This window comes from Alligator sinensis, unplaced genomic scaffold, assembly GCF_000455745.1.
Source record: "Alligator sinensis unplaced genomic scaffold, ASM45574v1 scaffold342_1, whole genome shotgun sequence".
Taxonomy (NCBI): domain Eukaryota; kingdom Metazoa; phylum Chordata; order Crocodylia; family Alligatoridae; genus Alligator; species Alligator sinensis.
In genome coordinates, this window is record NW_005842126.1 from 2,281,144 (window position 1) to 2,301,015 (window position 19,872).

A 19,872-nucleotide genomic window follows, 5' to 3' on the forward strand; every position below is an offset into this window, starting at 1 on the left:
CCCCCCCCCCCCCCCCCAGCACATGGAATTGAGGGGCACATTTGAAAACACCAACTTTGAACCAAACATACCTGTAGGAACTTGCATATAGACAAATTACTATGCTACCCATATACTTTCCAGAATTGATTCATTTGACCTTTTCTGAAACTGCTGCAAGTTTTAACATAAGTACTTCACAAATACATTTTAAGCAGCACTTTCGTACCTACTTATATGTAGTAGCAACTGTGCATGATATTAGTCCAAAGCCAAAATGCTCAAGATTTACCATATAGTTCATTGGGCTAGGCCTCAGCAGAGTCAACAGTATTTCAAGCCGTGGTGACCCTGTAGCTCAGTACTGCTCAGTATGAGTGAGAGTGAAGAGGAAGTCAAAATGCATTGTTTAGTGGTTCACAATGACTTGAAAGAAAGTCAGCACTGAGGGAGACTGAGTGCAATGGGTACTACCATATATTTTATTCAGATGGGTTGCACTAATCTATCTTTGTGGTAGTTTCCCATTGTTATGTTTGCCCAGTAGGAGCCATGTGTTTTATAGTCATGCTCAGTATTGACTGCATTTCATCAACCTCATATTTAGTTTCCATTACTGAGCACATGGTGCTTGTGGCAGCAGTTTAATGATGGCCACTATATTTAGTGAAGTTTTTTGTATGTGATTTTAAGATGAGGAACTTTTTCCTCCAGGCTAACTGAGGGAAAAAAAACCTCATCTTATATTCAGGCAAATCTGGTCATTCAAATTGGCCGGGTGGCTGCACCCTAGATATACTCAGTCTATGTCTCAATCCACAAAGCCATCTCCTTTGCTTTTCAGCATCTCCACATGGGCTCATGTGTGTGGTCTTAACCAACCTGGAGCATGCCCATTTAGAGATCTTTGTGGAATCACACCTAGGTGTTGTAACATACAAGCTGCCTTAGTGCACTTAAAACAAAAGCAGACTCAGTATTTCCCAAAAGGTCCAAGGGGCTTGGTTGATGGGAAATGTTAAGCAGATAGATCATCTAATATGTTAATTTTTTTTTCTTCTTCTCACAATTCAGTCTAGTATCCTCCTGTGTCCACTTGTTTGGTCCCCTCTCGCATCAGGATTCAGCCTGCTTCCATTTCCTCCATTCTTTATTATGGCTGACCCGAGCATCATCCTTTGAGCCAGTTGCTTGAGAGGAGGGGTTTTCTATTTTCAAGCTACTAGCAAATAACACTGCTTTTTTCTTTTCTTCTTTCTTCTTCTCATTTTAACTTGGCCTTGTGTTAAGAATCTGTAGTATAATGTATAAAAGTTAAGGTTTTAAAATGTGCATTTCCTGACTGTTTTTCTGTCTCTCCCTCCATGTCTGTCTTTCTCTTTCTCTTCTTCTCTCCCTCTCTCTTTCTTTCCCTGGCAGACATGCAAGTAAAGGCACTATGGGATTAGATGTGGGATCCCCACAATCACGCTTCTTGCCATGCCACGTGCATGGCAGGAGGTGTGATGTTAGGATCCAGCATTAGATCCCATCTTGCCTTATTGCCAGGGCAGGAGAGCTTGGGATCATGATTCTGGGTTCCCCCTGCACCACCAAATAGCAAGTTCCTATGGCTGGGATCCCCATCAACTGACAGGACTCCCAGCTACAGGAGTACATGGTACACTCTCATGACTGGAAGCTCAGATCAGCTGACTAGGTTCCCAGCTATGGGAGCACATGATGTGCAATTAATGGCATAATAGGAACCAGCCACAAAGCTATTATACATTTTTTGTGGAATAACTTTGTGTTTTATTCCTTGTTTCATGACACCATTCACTTTGTGGCTGGGTAACAACTTAAGGTATGATTAGCTGGTTAATCACATCTTAAGTGTAACATGCGTCAGGGGCCACAGGTTCTGCCCATGGCACAGGGGGCTGGTACTTGGCACACTATGTGCACTGCCAGACTGGCCATGCGTATGTTGGCTTGAGACAGCCCAATCCCAACTAGCCTAAGCGTCAGCATGTAAATTCAGCCCTGTGCAGGCTTCGACTGACCTCCTGTACTGTGTGCAGTGCTTGTAGTTCCCGGTTCAGCCCATGCGCTGGACCAGCTCCCCACACTGGCCCTGTGCACAGGCTGTGGGGTCAGTCAAAAACCCATGGGCCTAGTCTGGCATACAGACTGTATGTTTGACACACCCCTGGTCTAGATGAAGAGAATGTCAACAGTAAAATCCGTGTTATCCGGCATTCTGCTGTTTGGAACACTTTACTAACTGGAATTGCTGGCCAGCTGGATGCGGAGGGGGAAAGCTCACATGTGGTGGCCTATGCCACCGCCTACCACCCCGTGAGGTTGGTGCTCTGCGTGAGCTGCGGCTGCTGCTAGCCCCCACGCCCTGCTCCGTGTTTGGCTGCCCTCACTCTCCCCTCCTCCACCCTCCCTGCTCCACATCCGTCTGGAAACCCACGCTCTTCAGGTAACCAGCATTTTTAGATATTCAGCAGCCCTCATTCCCCACCCATGCTGGATAATGGGGATTTTACTGTAATAAGTTCTGATCAGTAGAGAGTGTTGAGCGTGCTCATCATCTAAGTGCATAAATACTTAACTTTGTGCAGGAAAAAGCCCTGAAATGTATTGGCCCGAAAGATTTTTAAATTTCCTAAAAATGTGGGTATGAAAGCAAGAAATAAGAAAGGTGTTTACCAAGTAACTTTAACTATTTCGGGTACTGCCCTCCAAATATTTATCTTGTATATACTTTATACAAAGCTATCATTTCAATTGTATAGCTTCAGATGACAGTGGTATTATCATCATATAGTATCACTGTAGACCAAACTGACCCGCATTTGTATATTGTGTTTTAGGAATGACCTCCAGTCAGGGACTTTTGTCATGGAGATACTGGGCTCACAACCTGAGAAACCTTTATTTTACATTAGCTTCTAGTGACTTTTGTGCTCTTTCACAACAATAATACTACAGAGCACAATACCAAAGGCTGCAGGAAAGAAGGATGTATTCTTTCAGGGGAAGATGTTCTGGAATGAGGATTGTGTGAAAAAAAGGAGGATACTGGGATTTTGAAATGTGTGATTGAAGGGTACCACACTGAAGAGTCACATTGGCTAAGGACTGGGTGACTGAAAGCCAGCAAAAAAGGTTTCTTCACTATCTTTATTGATATCACGAATACATAATTACGAAGTATGCAGTAAATGCCTTTGTCTTGTAGAAAGAGCTGCATTTATCTCTAGCAACTTAGTCAGTGCCGTTAAACTGAAGTGTAAGACGCACAATAATTTATTTCCCTTGTAGTAAAAAATTATTCTCTTTCAGTTATTTTGTGCTTATTTCACATCAAGATTTGTCTGGCTGTACAGGACATCACATTTGAGTGCGATGTGGTGCTTCCAAATCTGTATTTAAAGAAGGCAGTTCACACCTGCCATTCCCTTAAATGCTTAATTTCACATGACTAGATGAGTAGTCTTCCTTGTCACCTGTCAAAATGAGTCTATTTCAAACACCACCGTACACCATCTGTGGGCCTTATCTTCGTTATTAATTCAGGACATTTCAATGATACACCAGCCATTGAGATGGAGTCTGCATGGCAGTGTTGCCTTTGAATGCGTGAGGAATGCCAAGCGTGCTATGAGTCACAATAGTATTTCTTTGCTCTTTCACTTTGATTCTTCATGTCAGCTCAGCGTTTGTGTTCTTTACCCTCATTGAAGCCAATATTCTACAGATGGCTTCCCCAGACATGCCCTGACACAACACATAAAAATGTATTGCTGTACAACTGCTAATTTATTTTCCTTTTATTTCTCATTGTTTTTCCTACATACAGTGCATTAAATATTTTTGAACACTGTATAAATTGAAATTTTCAATAAACAGGGAGTGTAGATTGATTTGAAATGCATTTATTAAAGAAATAATATACATGTATGTCTAGAGAGCAAATAAAAAGGCAGCAAGATTTCAGGAACTGAAACACCTTTAGGGCATTTATTCATTTCATTTCTAGTATCTTTGTTGTCATTCTCCTAGACTGCTACATTGGAAAATGCCAATTAAAATCTGTTGATTTGACCAGAAAAATGAAAACCATCAACATACATTTAAATAAATGAATACTTAAACCTCTAACCTTTCAATGCCATGAATTTTCTCATATTTTGTAATCAGTGGACCATTAAAATGTCCTTTGCTGTAATTATAGATGTCTCTCTCTTCAAACTGTTTTTCCTAGTTGCAGGACAAATTAAAGATGCTTTAAAAATAAATTACTAGAAAATATAGGATTGGGCATTTGTAATTGGGACTTGTGAAAAGCAAACTGAAGCATCTTGCAAAATTAATTTATGCAAAAGGCAATGATTTTTGTGGATATCTTTTATTTCACCAACTGCCCAAGTCTATCCCAACTATGAAGTTGGTCCAATAAATATCACCCACAAAAGTCCTTGTCTTTTGCATATGCCCATGGCTACAACATCACTCCAGCACTACCAAAATTTATTTATAAAATTGCTCGCCTTCTATCTCATGTTCAAACACTCCATTTGCATCTTCACCTGCACTTAACATTTTTGTTTCAGATAATCACTGTATCTTTTCCATGCACCTCCCTTTTTATACTCCTAATATACTCCTGTTTCTCTATTGCCTTTTTCTTAAAACAGTCTTCCTCTTTTGGTCTGCCAACAGACCAGTTTTCATTTAAATCTGCTCCTTGGAATCTGTCTTGTGGGTGGGTATGTTGATAATGTTATTGGATCTCTTCTATGTTTTGTGATAAACCTTGTCTTGTCAAGCCATGCACTGCCTAATCTAGACACCTCTGGCAATGTCAGCTTGTCTCAAACTATGGTACATGTACCATTTGGAGGTGAATAAGCTGAAAACAAGAGGCATATGAGTTGGTTTAATGTCAGACAGGGAACCCATTAGAATTCTGCTGATCAAAATGATACATGATATGTAGAAAACTTAAAAATTGTAGATGTTACTTACGTTTTAGAACTGCTTGTTTATATATTGTACAGTACCAGACATGTTGCTGCTAAATACCTGCTTTTTTACAGATGATAGCAAAACACATTTTGGGGGTGGTGGGAGAGGAGCTTTTCCATTTCCCTAAAACTGTCCCAGGTTTTCTTGTACATTGTACAGAAATAGTTGCCTTGGATTCAAGACTCATTTTTTGAGTCTTATTTTAAATATACCACTGCAAGGCAAACCTGATATATTTTACACACTGTCCTCTGTTAAGTTATTTTTAACAAGTTGTGGATAAAAAATCTTGTCTGAGAAAAGGATTTTTCCTTAAGTAACACTTTGTTTGACCAGTTAAAACTATGAATGTTAACTGCAGCATAATTACTGATTTTGCTAGTATCCCTTCTCCCCCAGTCCCCTTTATTAGATGACTGAAGATTGACGAGTATTTGAATGCAGAGATCCACTCTTAATCTTGTGTTCAGTGTCAGGTCCTCTGTCAGTCACTTGTAAAACCATCTGCCCAGAGTAACCCTTTTGAGCTCAGGCTTATTTCATTGGGGGTTACTGAAGAAAAAAATCAGCATTAATTAAGTCTCTTGAATGTTCTGTGACAAGTTTTACTAGCACAAGACAATACAGTTCTGCTAAATGAAATGCATATTTTAACAGTAAGTATTGGCTTCAGGACACAAGGTCAGAGGATAAAGTCAGCAACACCAACAAATCTATACCTTACACAATAAACTATCTGTTCTTTTTCTTTTAATATTTGCACTTTCATTAATAATCAAATGAGATATCACTTTCGTAGTTATTTATATTCTAATAGGTAATTAAAGTTCTACCAGCCACCATCCGAGCTGTTTCAAAAGCCTCTATTTAGTTTAGATGCATAAAATCCTTTGTTTTCTTTGATAGATGAGCTGTCACATTCACTGTGCTAGGCAACATCATCTGCATAATCTTCAGTAAGACTGCTTGCTTCATTAGGCTTTGGCGTTTGTTTTTTAAAAAGGTTTGATTTTTGGTGATTATTCTTTGATTTTTAGAAAATGTGTAAAATGAAATTAAGAGTAATGTATTCAAGAAACTTCAGTAATATTTCAGAGTAATACTGGATTTTGGACATTTGCAATACTACAAATTGGAGAAAAGGAATTATAGTCTCTCTTATTTAGCACTGTGTATTAAATTAGTTCAGTTGTGTTCAACTTATAAGAATGAATCATTGAACTGCCTACACTCCGTTTTACAAGTTTGTGCCATTTTAATTTTGAAGGATATTGTTATTTTATCTTTTTGTGAGATCTTGGGTCAATTTGGAGAATTAAGGCTTTTATGAAACTTTAAGAAACTGATAGCATTTGGTTAAAGCCTCAGGTCTTGATTCTGATCTCCCATGATTTTTACTCCAGTATAAAATAAAAAAACCCCAGAAACTACTTTTGATATGTGCTAATGTAAAATCAAAATTCGTCCTTTACTGTGTGGAATCTTCTTAAGCGCTGATCTGCTGGTGCAGTTGAATCCTGATGAGGTATTAGATTCTTGACCATCTTTACAGAGACTATCAAATATGTTATAATGTAGTAGACTTCATAGTTTAATATTTGTGAACAAATGTGTAGTACAGACAGGACTATCAAACTAATTTCACTTATGACCTGATACAGATTTCTGAAGAGAGAGGTTTAGTTACTATATCTTAAGCCTGTCATAAGAGAATCTGATGTCAGGTCCCTGTAACCTAATGTGCTGGTCCCCAACCATAACATTGGACAATGAAAAGGGAACCCCTCAATGTTTTTGCAGCACATTGTTTCCCTCTTTTCTGCTTCATTTATGCATGGAACAAATGGGTTCAGATTCTGGCTTCCTGTGCAGGATTGGGAATACAGGTGACATGTTGCACATCATCCATCCTCAGGTTTGTGAAACCCAGGGGCCATTGATGCCCAGTTGAATTTTTACTGGAATAACCCTGGCAGGTAACATGATGGGGAGTTCCTTGTTGTTAATAGTTCCAAAGAAGTTAGGGCCTCCAAATTTAACCATATTGTGTCATTGTTGCTATATCTGCATAGATGATCACATCTGTTCCTGGGCTGCATAACAGCAGCAGCACTTAAAACATAGATCACAGCCACTTGATTCTCATCCAGATTCTGCTAGTAGTGCCAGTCACCACCTACTTTAATATGCTTCTAAAAGGCAACTGTCAGCAGAGACCTTTCATTACATGACCCCATCTAACATCTGTCAGAAAGGGAAAAAAATTGAGAGATTATCCATATGGGAACATGACAATTAAATGGCAAGTGTTTCTTTAGATCTGGATTTTGGAGAAGACCGAACTTCTTTATCTGAGTGGCAGTTATTAATGTCAGTGTTCTTTGCATATATGATGGGACTAGAGTAATTGATTGTGTCTAGGTTAGGTTGGTAGAAATACACAGTTCAAAAAGCTTGCTGATTCTGTCATACAGATGCAAGTATATTGATTTTTATTGTCTGAGTGATTCAGTTCTAATGTGCAGGCTATCATTACAAATAGAGTGATTGATTTACTTTTTTTAGATGATTGGTTCACTGAAATTTGTGTGTTGTAATTGTTATGACAAACTATACTGACTAGAAAAATCTTTTTGGCAGTGTTCATTATGTGCTAATGTACCACAGATGTTCAAGTAACTTTTTTTATTCAATTTTTATCATGTAATTGGCATTCTAAGAGATTGCAGAAATTATGTTTCAAGGTCTGAACTCTGTAAAATCCGTTTCAAATAAAATCTCTCAGCCCTTTTGAGCCTAGGTTGAATCTCTTCCTAGTGTACAGCCAGCATTCTTTCATATAGTTATTAGTAGATACATCAGTATAGAGAAAGAAGTAATCAGCTGTTTCTATCATGATTAAAGGCAGGAGTTTCCTTTCACAATCTTATAAGTTCAAAATGCTGTTCTTTTATTGCATCCAGATGGGAATAAAAAAAGTTTTGTACTACATTTTTTCCTACTGGTAAGCATATATAATTATTTCTGGTAATGCAAAGTACTTTGTAAAATGTAAACAGGAAACATGTTAAGAATGTAGAGATACTGTAAAGTTAGAACTAAATGTTAATTCACAGCATCCTTCAGGTTCTCTCTGAGCTACTTACTGATAGTTTTATTATGTGGTGAAGTCTAACTTTGTATTCAGTGCATGCTGTAGGGATGGCTATCAAGTTTAACAGAGTACGGCTCTTCAGTACAAAGCAGACTTGTGGTGCAAAGTGCATGGGTGAAGTTTTAGGAAGCTACAACTACGTTAAACTAGGATATCTTAAACTTTGAGCATTTTCTGTTAACTTTTCATATGTTGTTCCATTTTCTCATAAGCCAACTGCAGATCCTTGTTTTCTTGTCATAAGTGGAAATTTAAGGAAATGGCATGAGTCACAGATAAAAATACCCGACTGGTTAGAATTTCTTTCTTGGCTCTGTCCATATTACTAAGAACTTTTAAAAAAATTAATTCAGGTTAAGGGGTTTGCCCTGTTGTGGGAAATCATTTTATCAGCGGAGGTTTATGACAGCTGAATGTGTATGGACAGGGTCATCTGAGTTCGTATGATTTGAGATCGGTAAGGTTCCTTTTCATCTTTTATTTTCCTATTTGTTGAAGTTATGAGGAAAAGCTGAGTAGGTAGATGGACTAGATGACTTCATGTGTTCTTTTCTAGCTCTTTTGAGCTTATCCTGTGAACTGTCTGCATGATTCTGTAGCAGTGCAAGTTAGCTAAATCATCTAACTTTGAATCTGAATAAAGCAGGGGTATAGTGCGAGTAGTTCTGCTACACTTGCATTGCTAAAGAATTATGACCTGACACTTGCATCCTAAGAGTTTAAATTTGTATACTTTAATATCATATCAGTACAGTTGTTGCATCTGTCACTCCTTTCATTGAAGACTGGTAGTGCCACTGCCTTGGTTTTCAAAAGAAAGAAAAAAGGGGGAAATGTTATTCAAACACTGCTCAGAAGAGCAACACTCACTCCCAAATCCTGTTCAGTTATTTCGTTGCTGTGTTAGAAAGCTAATTTTGGTTAATAACTGGTGAAATATAATGGCATATGAACAGTTTGTCAAGTACTTCTAAAGAAGATTAATTCCTTACTTTGAGTCAAAACCTTGAGGAAATCATGTTTGTCTTCACTAATTAGACACCTTGAACCTTTGTGCAATAAAATTGTAAATCTTTGACTTTCACAAAAATAATAAATCCTTTAAAAGAAGTATATCTCTTAACTTGCACATGATTCTTTAAAACATTTTGAAAGCATACCTTGGTAGAGGACTGTTCAGATGGTATACAGCCTCCCCTTCAACAGAGGAGTCTGCAAATACCCATCAACAAACCTAAAATTAAGTGCTTTTAACTGCACAAACTGCGTAACTGCCAGGACAGATAGGCATTCTCTGCTGGGATGGGCCTTCAAAGAGCTGCTGGCTGGGGATTTATGCTGCTCCCTCCATGGAAACTTGTGGCGATCAGGTAATAGTGGCTGTGTACAGCCATCCATTCCTATCGAAATACATTTCTTCCAGTAGAAAAATAGCCTAGGAGGTGGACTGTACAAGCGAACTTTCCAGCCAGGGGCACTAGAGGGCTGCTCCGTGGGAGGTCTCCTTCCTCCACCATTAAGGGAACCTGTAAATTGACAGCCTGCCCTCTCCCTTGCCTGGATAAGGGCCAGGCTGTTATGCAACAGTTGACAGCTGCTGAAAAGCAGCAGCTGTCACAGGCAGCTGGATAGGGTTGCACCCCCATCTTACCACTCAGCTGACTGGCAGGAAGGGGCCATTCTCTCATGGTGGTAACCTTCCCAGTTCTCCCCTGCAGTAGAATAGCTTCTACTCTTTCCACTTCTCTGAGTTGAGTTGGAGGAGTAAAAGAGGGGAAGAGCACTCAGCCACTGCAGCTTGCTTTGCCCTGCACTTCTTTAGGCTGACTGAGAGCAGTGCAGGTGAGGCAGGGGCATTTTGTCATGGCAACAAGGGTCTCGAAACTTGCTGCAGCAAAACAATAGCTTTCTTTGTCCTGCTCAGCTCTGGGTTAGCTGAGTGGCAGGGACAGCAATGGAAAAGCCAGCATGGCTGGAAGCTGGGTATGCAGAAGCTTTCCCCAAGCCAGACTCTCTACCTTTTAAATTGCTGCCCCCACAACTCAGCCAAGCAGTGGGAGGAAGCAAGGAGAAGCTGGTCCAGCTGAGCAGTGGGTGGGCAAGGGGTACCACTTCCACTTGGTGCCTGGCAGCCAAGCAGAAGGACTGGTGGGGCAAAGCCCCTCCTAATTCTGACACTGGGAAGTCAGGTGTGAGCAGCCAAATGGAAGCAGCCTCCTCCTCCAGTTCTCTCCCAGTGTACTGGATAGGTGAGAGTAGCTACCCTGCATGTTCTCCAGATCCTAGTCTCAAGAAGGCACAGGAGCCTTTTCTCTAGGTCTACTCCTGGTCCCTGGCAGGAGTTAAACTGGGAGGAAGTGTGTGGCCAGGAGCAGCCGGTTTTGCTCCTGGAGGAAAAGCTTGCATGTCTGTACACTTGTTTGTTTTCGTGTGGGCTTGTTCTCTCTTGCTCTCTCCCTCTCTCCTAGCAGATAATTAACTTTTTAAAACATACATTTGGCTTGATACTGAGGGGACCTGTGTGTCTCTTTCTAATACAAGCAAGTACTGTGGAAATGTCAGTGACATTTATCAGGACAGAGGTGACCAGCTGATGCATTCCCCCAGGATTTTTTAACTTCTTGATCTTATACTTGTGGTTCTTTTTGTGAAAAATCAGAGGCCTGTAGTGACAGTTGAGGAGAAGTTCAGTTAATTAAAGCTAGGAATCTTCTGACATATTAGCATGGAATGGAGCAAAATGAGTTTATTAACTGAACATAGCCATGTTCTTGATCCTGATACAAATCTGCAACTGTGATTGCAAGGATCATAGAACCCCTGTGTGGTTTCCACGAAAGCTAATTAGAACCAGCAGTTTTGGCTGGGGACTTATTTTAATATAGCTGCTGTGAATGCATATAATGTTAACTCTTCCTTCCTCACAGTGCATATAGCTGAAAGTTTCCTGTTTGCAAATTGTGCTTTTATTAAAACAAATGCAGATTACGCTGATTTTCTGTGAGTTATTGGGAGAAAATTGTAAGATATTTTTCTTTGGGGTGGTCAATTCAGAAAAATGCCTACTGTTTTCCATCCAGGAAGAGCACACACCAACTGCTGAAACTTCCTTAGCCGGACGAAGGGTTTTTGAACCCGAAAGCTTGGTTAATAACTTTTCTCCAACTATTTGGGTTGGTCTAATAAAAGATATCAAATTCACCCAAGGAACCTTGTCTACTGATTTCTGAGCATTTGAGACTCATGTTTTACACTTTCCTCCAAAAACTTGATTAAAAAAATGAAAAAGAAGATTTTCAAATAATCACAGCATTCCAGGAGCTAGAGCTTTAAGATAAATATTCTGAAACTTGTTATAAAATCATGGGAGTTGACAGTGCAGTCCTGTACCTGTACAGTTTAGCATATCAATACTTTATTTATAGCATATTCAAACCATGCAACACTCTAAAAGGATCCATGCTGCAGCATCCTGGTTGAAAATTCTGCATGTAACCTGCTTTTGCTGGAAGATAGGAGCCATTGCCCTGTGGGGCTACACTGCAGGTGCATGATTACATCCTGAGAAGGGATCATTAGTACTGGCAGTGTCTATGGGCATTTTCTTTTGTCTGCCATGTGGCAAGAGGAGTCTCCTTATTTGTGCAACTCTGCTGGCACCACTGCTGAGGAGCTTGCAGTGTTGCACTTGAAGTATTTCTGGCAAAACTTGAGTTCTGCTGACAGAACACTCTGAAATAAATTAGGCCTGAGATAACGTGGTGATTTCATTCAGCTACATATACCTGTTATGTGCACCTTGCCTCATCAGTATTTTAATATTTTTAACAAAATATACTATATTTTAAATTATTTAGTTGATCTGGGGCAGCCAAGATGTGCCTACCAAATAAGATAACTCCCGTTATTCATTTGTGTCTCAGTGCTTTAGGCAAAAATTTTCACAAGTGATTTGGATTTTTTCGGTTTTTGGTGGCTGGTTTTGATGCATTAAGGCTAGGGACAGACATTTAAAAAGCCTGAGCTTGAATTGATTCAATCTTTGCAGGTTAGTCTACCCTGGCTAGGTTGAAGAGGTTTGCAACTGTACAGACATTCCCTCTGGACTGAAGAAATGCCAGCATATGCCTGCAGTGACTCAGGCAGAAGCCAGGGGGTGCTAGAGCTGCCCTCCTCCCTTCCACAGTGCTGAGTTGAAGGCGGGTGTGGCCAGGCCCCAGCAGGACGCTTTGATTAGGGAGAGGTGTAAACCCCCCACTCTGCCTGCAGTCCTAGGCTTTTCCTCACTCACTGCTCAAGGGGCGGGAGTGTTGCCAGATTCCAGCCCCCAGGTAGCACTCTGAGGCAATGGGGGGGTGGGGGTGCAGTGCAGGCATCTGTTGATGATACTGAGCTTTTCAGTCTCCCTCTCCCTGTTTCTACATACTGTCTGCAAACCTGACCGGTGAGGGAGCCAGCAGGGCGCTGATAACACAATATTTATCAGCCCATCAACAAAACAAAAGCCTCTCTCATTAGTTCAAGCTCTTAAACAGCTTTTTGCAAGGAAGGACTGGAGGGATATTACCTATTGATTAGCTCCATAAAGCCCTGAGCAGACGCTTCTGTTTACCCATCTCAGTGAAATTAGGGACATACGCATGCACACATGTGCGCGTATGCACCCCTCAGCATTAGCTAGCATACCACATGCCTAGGGTCTATGGGGCTGGGGTCTGTGCTGTGGGAGATGGAAGGAAGGGAGTGGGGAATCCCTGCTGGAGCACTGAGGGGTGGGTGGGCAGGGAGAAGCCAGGCAGACCCTGCTGTGCTTGCAGACTGTCAGAGCTGTGGCTAGGGAGCAGAGGGGCAGGACCAGTCCTGCTCTCTGGATCAGGCAGCCCAATCCAGCCCAGGGCTGCAAAACATCTGGGATGTTGGGGGACTCTGGTTTAACTTAAACCAGGAAGGGGTCTGGGACAGACATTGCATAAACCAGTTGGATCCAAATCAGTTAAGTCTGATACTACATTCAACCAGGTTTATCTTAAACCAGTTTCAGCCATTTTGAAACTGGTTTATGTGCACTGAATTCATGTTCTTTTACAGGTTTAAACCAGTTTCTGATCACTTCTGATTACCAGTTTGTGTAAGGTCTGTTCCTAGCCAAAAAGTGTCTACTCCTCAGTGGTTTTTTTAGTACTTTCCACAAACCATACAATTTGAGACAGAAGTTCCACTTTTGAGATGTCAAGCCCCACATCTGTGCTCGTGAGCCAACTTCTAATCAGAGCCCATCTGCCATACCTGAATTTCTTCATGACCTACTACCTCATTCATGGTCAAGACTGAGGAAATATTGGGATAAAACATAAATGTATTCATTGTGCCTAACTAAAGAAATGGTGATGTTAGCAAACATAATGTGTAGCCGAAACAGGAGATGGGGTTGTGTATGTGTAAATACAAGTAAATATAATTAAACAGCTCTGTTTAAAGTAACCTGAAAGTTAAAAGCAATTCTCAGTTTTCAGTCCATGACTTTTCATCCAGTTTTTTTTTTCAAATTAGCACTTAGAAGACATTATCGGTGTTTCATTTTTTTATTTTTGTTTTTATTAATTCAGACAGTTTAGCTACAGGGAAACTAATCTTTAGTTGAAATTATAGTTCACACATTTTGTAGCAGGCTTACCTTTTTGGAGCTTGGGTTGAGTCCCAGGATCAAGGGTCTGCTGTTTGATTGGTAGAGCCTGCCCACCAATCCGGAGGCAGCACAAGGGAAGCAATGCCCCGCCCTTTTCCAAAGGGAGGGGGCAAGGAGCAGCTGGACCTGAATCAGAACTGCACCAGCTTGGTCTGGGGAACTTTGGGGGTGGAGCCCCTGAAGAGTACAAAAGGGGAGCATGCTCAGCAGGCTGGAGAGACGACGAGGGATGGCGAGGAGAGAGGAGCTCCAGAGATGGCCTTCCTCGGGACCCTGCTTCGGCTTCAGTGGTGTGCAAATCAGTGCACGGGGATCAGGCTCTAGGAGCTGCTTGAGGTGACTTGAGTCTGCGAACCCAGCAAGCGGCTGGGCATTCAGTGTGCAGATTGGCTCGAAGCTGCTCGGGCCCAGCATGGTGTGCAGATCATCACATGGAGAGCTGGCCCTGGGAGCAGCTCACGGCTGCTTGGGCCTCACAGTTCAGCATAAGGGTAACTGCCTTGAAAGCAGCTTGCAGCTGCTCACGTTAGCCCTGGCCCTAGGCCGAGTGACTGGAGCCCCGCAGTGCGGCTCCACTTTTAACTAAAAGAGCCCCAGTGCCCAGAGCAGGGCCCAGGAATGGGGAGAACCCCCGGTGTGAGACCGGGGAGGCAGAGACTGCAAGGCCTTGGCTCCTGTGAGAGAGTGAGCCCTGGTTACTGGGGAAGCAGGCCCCGCAAGAGACGCTAACATGGGTGAGGAGGGTCTGCCACCTCCACCCTCCATTGCAGGAGAGACGTGTCCACATCCCAGGGCCCTAAGGGGAGGGGCTTCAGGGAAACCCCTCGGAGAGGTGCTGAGTGCACTCCCTACTTTGAGGTTGTTGTGTTAAGGGCTGTATAACTAGGGGTATTCTTTAAGGGGGTTTACGGTTTGTGTGTGTTAATGTCTCAATGTATATATTGGTATTGTTATTTGTGAAGGTTTATGGAAATATTATGGTTAAGTTACTTGGGTTATATAGGTTAATATCCCTATGTGTTAATTGTGTTGTACAGATTGTAAGTTATTTGGTTCATATTTGGAATTATATATGAATTGTGGAATATTATATATAGTATTATATGTTAAACCTTGTAAATACTCTGTTTTATATTAAGTGTCTGTATTTATTCTTGTAATAAATTAACATAGTTAAGTATTTGGTTTCGGCCTAGCTCTATAGAGAAGGGAGGAAGCCACCCTAGTAGCTGACCCCTTCCTCAGCACCCTGCCTGACCACCACCGCTGTCATCGGAGGACAGGGCACACCCCCCAGGTATATCCGGGCTACATTTTCATAGGGCTTTTTTTTCCAAGAGAAACCTGTTGTTTTAAAAAAAAATTTAAAAATTTCTTAGTTGTAGCCCAAGGATGCAGTGGCAGGGTGATTAAAGCCCAGCTTAGATCTTCAGAGGCATGAGTTCAACGTCTGCTCTGCGTTTATGATAAAAGCCAGCCAGCCCCGCCCTGGTGGCTGCTACATTGTTCAGATTTGGGTATTGGAAGCGATGCTAACCACATTGGTTTTTTTCTTTGCCTTTGATGACAAAAGGTGGCACATCTTAGCCGTTCTGGCCCAGTGAAGGCTCAAGCAGACCATGACTGATTGAACATATAAGATTATTTATAAACAAATATGAAAGTCGAGTCATAAACACATTCTGTAATGCCAGAAACAAAATTGTCTGCTACCCTGCTTGTTACTGTAGGCTATAGATAGTCATACCCTCTTAAACATGTAAAGTTTTAAAAGAATACAAGGATAAAATATGCCCTGAAATAAATAACAGAAGTTTTGTTTGACCCTTCAGCCTGCCCATTCTCCTCCATGTTTATCCCATTATAACCTTGTGTTCCCAACTGCTCACTATATACTGTTATCCCTTCTAAAACTATTCTCTTTTAATTTCCTAGTTTCTTTTTAATTTAGAACATGGGTGATGCCTTCTGGTAGCAACTTGCCAGTGCCCTGATACAAGGTTGGCCAAGGGGCATGGGCAGACATTCTTTTGAAGTACTTCAAATCCTACTCCTGTGTGAAATGCTTCAAATTTGGGCTACTTCATTGGACTAATGTACAGGCCCCTCCCAGCTGAAGCTCTTCAGAATGGACTTGAGTCTATAGTGTAAAAGAGCTCTGCAGTTAGAGGACAGGATAGCAGAGAAGAGCATGCCCTTTGGGCCCAAATCTCCAGAGGCTCCCAAGGGCCGCTGAGTGGAGAGGAGGGAGCCTGTTGGCTGTTTGCTCCCTTGGCTTGTGCTATGTGCTTGCTGCCACTGTAGGCTTGGTCAGGCAAGCTCATCAGGTACAAGAGCAGGGTTGTCACCCCAGGAAGCCAGAATGGATGCCTACTATTTTTTTGCCTGGCAGCTCCTGGCCAAGCAATGACAAGAGATGCAGAGTCCTGACCTACCTGAGCATGGTTTGCATGCTCTTCCAGATCATCTGCTGGCTGAGAAGCCATCAGAATTGCAGTGCAGGGCACTATGACCCAAGACCCTGGAAAGGCGCCGCTATGAGATTTGCTACCTGGTGTACACTGCTAACAGAATGCCCAAAGATGATACTATACCGAAAGATGATCTTCCCTGGGACAACTCAGCATCCATGTATTGGCATATCTGTTCCAGGGAGCACAACTGGCATGAGTGCATTATCTGGGGAACATGGGATGATGAGCAGTGGTGGGAAAACTTTACGATGAGCTATGCCACTTTCATGGAGATGTGCCGACTTAGTCTCATTGCTTGAGCAACAAACCACAGAGTTCTGAACCTTCGTCTTTGGAGTGCTCTAGAGACAGTTGGAGCACTTCAAATGTTACTTCTGTCTGACCCTTGAGTGGCTGTGGCTTTGCTAATATAAATACGTAATAGAAAAATGTTCCAGGTAAAATGTTATTAGGAAGGATTTGTAGTTCCTAACTTTTTATTGTTGCAAACAGGTGTTAACTGTACTGTAGAGCAGAATCTGTTACATAATGGGGAAGCAGATCTGCAGTTGATCGGCCAGTTGCTAACTGAGGAAGGGTGAATCTTAAGAATTCTCAAGTTAGAGACTAAAGGGGACGCACTCTTTGTAATGTGTGGGAATCGATTCCTCTCTGACTAATGAGGAGCTACTCGTTGTTGTTTTCTGAAACTCCAAATAGCTGTTTCTGAGAGCACTGCTCAAGCTTTTGATTACATAGATTCAAAGCTCCAGAGTCCTTTAGTGTTTGCATTTAAATTGTATTAAGGTCTTCAACAACCAATGCATATTAGAGGACATCACCTTACTGTTACCTTTCATTTAGAGTTGAGAATAGACATAAATTTGAAATATTGCTGCTAAACATTTCCTCTTATTTCTGCTCTCATGAGTGAGCATCATAACTGAGTTTTGGGGGGAAAATTAGAAGCTCACTACTGACCCTAATTAGCCTGTGTGAATTGAATATGATTTTTGTACACTGACTTTAAAATTTAACTAAATAGCTTTTTTTTTTTTCTTTTTCCTTATGACCATTTTTAGGAAATGGCAAAGATTCTTAATCATCCAAGAGTATATGCTTTCCTCCACATACCAGTTCAATCTGCTTCTGACAGCGTGCTCATGGACATGAAAAGAGAATACTGTGTGGCAGACTTCAAACGGGTAGTGGATTTCCTTAAAGAAAAGTAAGTCTGTTAATACTCAAGAAAATACCAACATTCTTTTTGCCATGTCAAGAACATGTGGCTGAAAACACAGTTACTTGCAACCTCGTAATTAAGGTACAAAAAAGAATGAGCTTCTTTAACCTTTCAAAGTTTTCTATAAAGCCCCTTGATGTGGTTTACTTCTTTGCCTGAGTTTTATAAATACCTTGTGTTGCTGCGTGACATGCTTTTAATTTGTCAATAGGTTCCTAATCTTTTTTTAAATAATATATTTTAGATTATTTTTATGCCTGAATTACTACATATATACTGCTTGAAGTGCGCTTTGCTGAAGTTGTCTTTAATGTGGCTTTTTAGTATTGTCTATTTTGCATGCTGGATGTGGTCCATCTCATGATAAAATGAATGGACATTTTACTATTTATTTAGTTCTATAATGAGGATGAATGTACTTTTGTATTCTAATACCCCAAGTTTGCTTTAAGTAATTGTGATAGTTTCTGTCTGGGTAGCCATTAGAATTCTTTTCCATAGAAACAAAATACAGGGTAAATGTGTGTCTAAGCATATTTTTATGTATATTAAAACAAAAAAAACAAAAGTTATGACGCCTATCTTAAAAACACCTATAATAGCCGATTATATTTACTTTAGTCTTCAATTAAATATTTCTTTACTTGGACTATCAAGTAATACTAGGAATTAAGGAAAAATATAATATGGCAATAAATATCTTAGATTCAGTTCCTTGGAATATTTTCATTAGGTATTTCTTCATAGAATGATAGGGAACTCATTGGCTGCAAGAATTGGTAATTTTGCTTTAATGGGCTACCTTTATCCCTTTTCTTTTTTAGAATGAGTTGTGTTTTCTTTCTTTGTGGCTTGGGTATTTCATCAAGCATTCATACACAGTAAAAACTAATTTTTTGAGATCCATGTCACTGAAACTAGCAGTGTGACTACATAATGTATGAAATCCAGATAGCTCTTTGGGATATAAAAGGGGTTAAAAAAAAAGAGAGAACAGTGCTTTCATTGGACTTTTTGGATAGTCTCATGTAGTTTGGTCAGTTAATTGCAATCAAACTGTTTTGAGTGAAAAGGTTGCATCTAGTATTTCTCATCATCATCTTTTTTCTTATGGCAAAGCAGATATTTTTCAAACATTGGTACAAGGCTGGTGGGGGTGTGTGTGTGTGTGTGTGTGTGTGAGAGAGAGAGAGAGTTTTTAATTAACAGATATTTTGGCACACTTAACTGGGAACTATGTCAGTATATCTGAGCTGACTTGAAGCTGATTCATTATTCTCTTCAGTAGTTTCAAAGTTGGCAGCTAATATCATAACAGCAGCTGGATTTTAGATAACCTAGTAGAGCTGGCACATGTTGGGGCATATGGGAATTTATTAAATCATGCAGCCTTTGCAAAAAAATATGCGTGAATTACTTAATATCCAAATTTAAAACAGCTGGTAATTGAAAATACAATAATCTATGACATAAGTCATTTTCCACACACCGTTGTTACTTTTGTAGTAAATTAAGTAAGAAAAATAGCAACAGAGTTGATGCCTAAATTTTCAGATAGTAAAAATCACATTTTATTAAAAATCTATCAGATTATGTATTGTTCTCATTAGGGAATGGTCTCTGAATACCATGATGGAAAATTTCTTCCAACATATGGCAACAGGATGAGGTAGCTATGCAAGACTGAGAGAGATGTTTTGGATATTTGAATGCATGTACATCTGTAAAACTCATTAATTTTTTTCCATGCTCTTAAGAGCATGGTGTCTATATTTGCAGTTTCTTCTCTCATGGTAGCAGCCAGCTATGACATTCTCATGTAGACATTCCCATAAAGATTTCTCAGCAAAAGAATTGCCCGGACATAACATTGTTTCAGATATTTACAGAGTCTATGCCCAGAGTTGCTGATATTAAGTATGTGTTTGAACTATTTTAATAGCCAACAGGGGATGGTTTCCTCTTTATTTCACATGCACACACAACAAACCTATTTTTCCCCTGTCTTCCCACTCAGGGCTGTAAAGAGAAGCAGAAACTTAAAGCACATACTAACACACCCCCCAACCAAGAGTTCCAGAAAAGGCATTATCCTTCATAAAACCAGGCATCCATTATTTCTGTATATCTTTCTACATTTGACTTATAACTAGGAACCTACCAAAATCGCAATTTTCGTAGACAGTGTGATTTTGGGCAGGCTCTGTGAAAAAGTGCAGGTTGCACACTTTTGGCACACGTGCTACAACCCCTCCCCCAAAAACCCCACAAACTTACCAGCAAGGACAAAAGTGTGTAGAATGTGTATAGTCTTGTGGGGGGGGGGGGGGGGGGG

The 19,872-nt window shown here is 40.7% G+C and overlaps 1 protein-coding gene across 3 annotated transcripts in view; it reads left to right on the plus strand.

The window, feature by feature from the left end:
* CDKAL1 (CDK5 regulatory subunit associated protein 1 like 1) overlaps positions 1-17,545 on the plus strand; it is a 463,104-nt gene extending 445,559 nt beyond the window's left edge. For all 3 annotated transcript variants that reach the window (XM_025205731.1, XM_006024966.2, XM_025205732.1), the window contains one exon: positions 17,377-17,545. In XM_025205731.1, coding sequence (XP_025061516.1) covers positions 17,377-17,526 — 150 coding nt within the window. In that variant the 3' untranslated portion in view covers positions 17,527-17,545. The remainder of the gene's footprint in view (positions 1-17,376) is intronic.
* Positions 17,546-19,872: the final 2,327 nt, after the last annotated feature.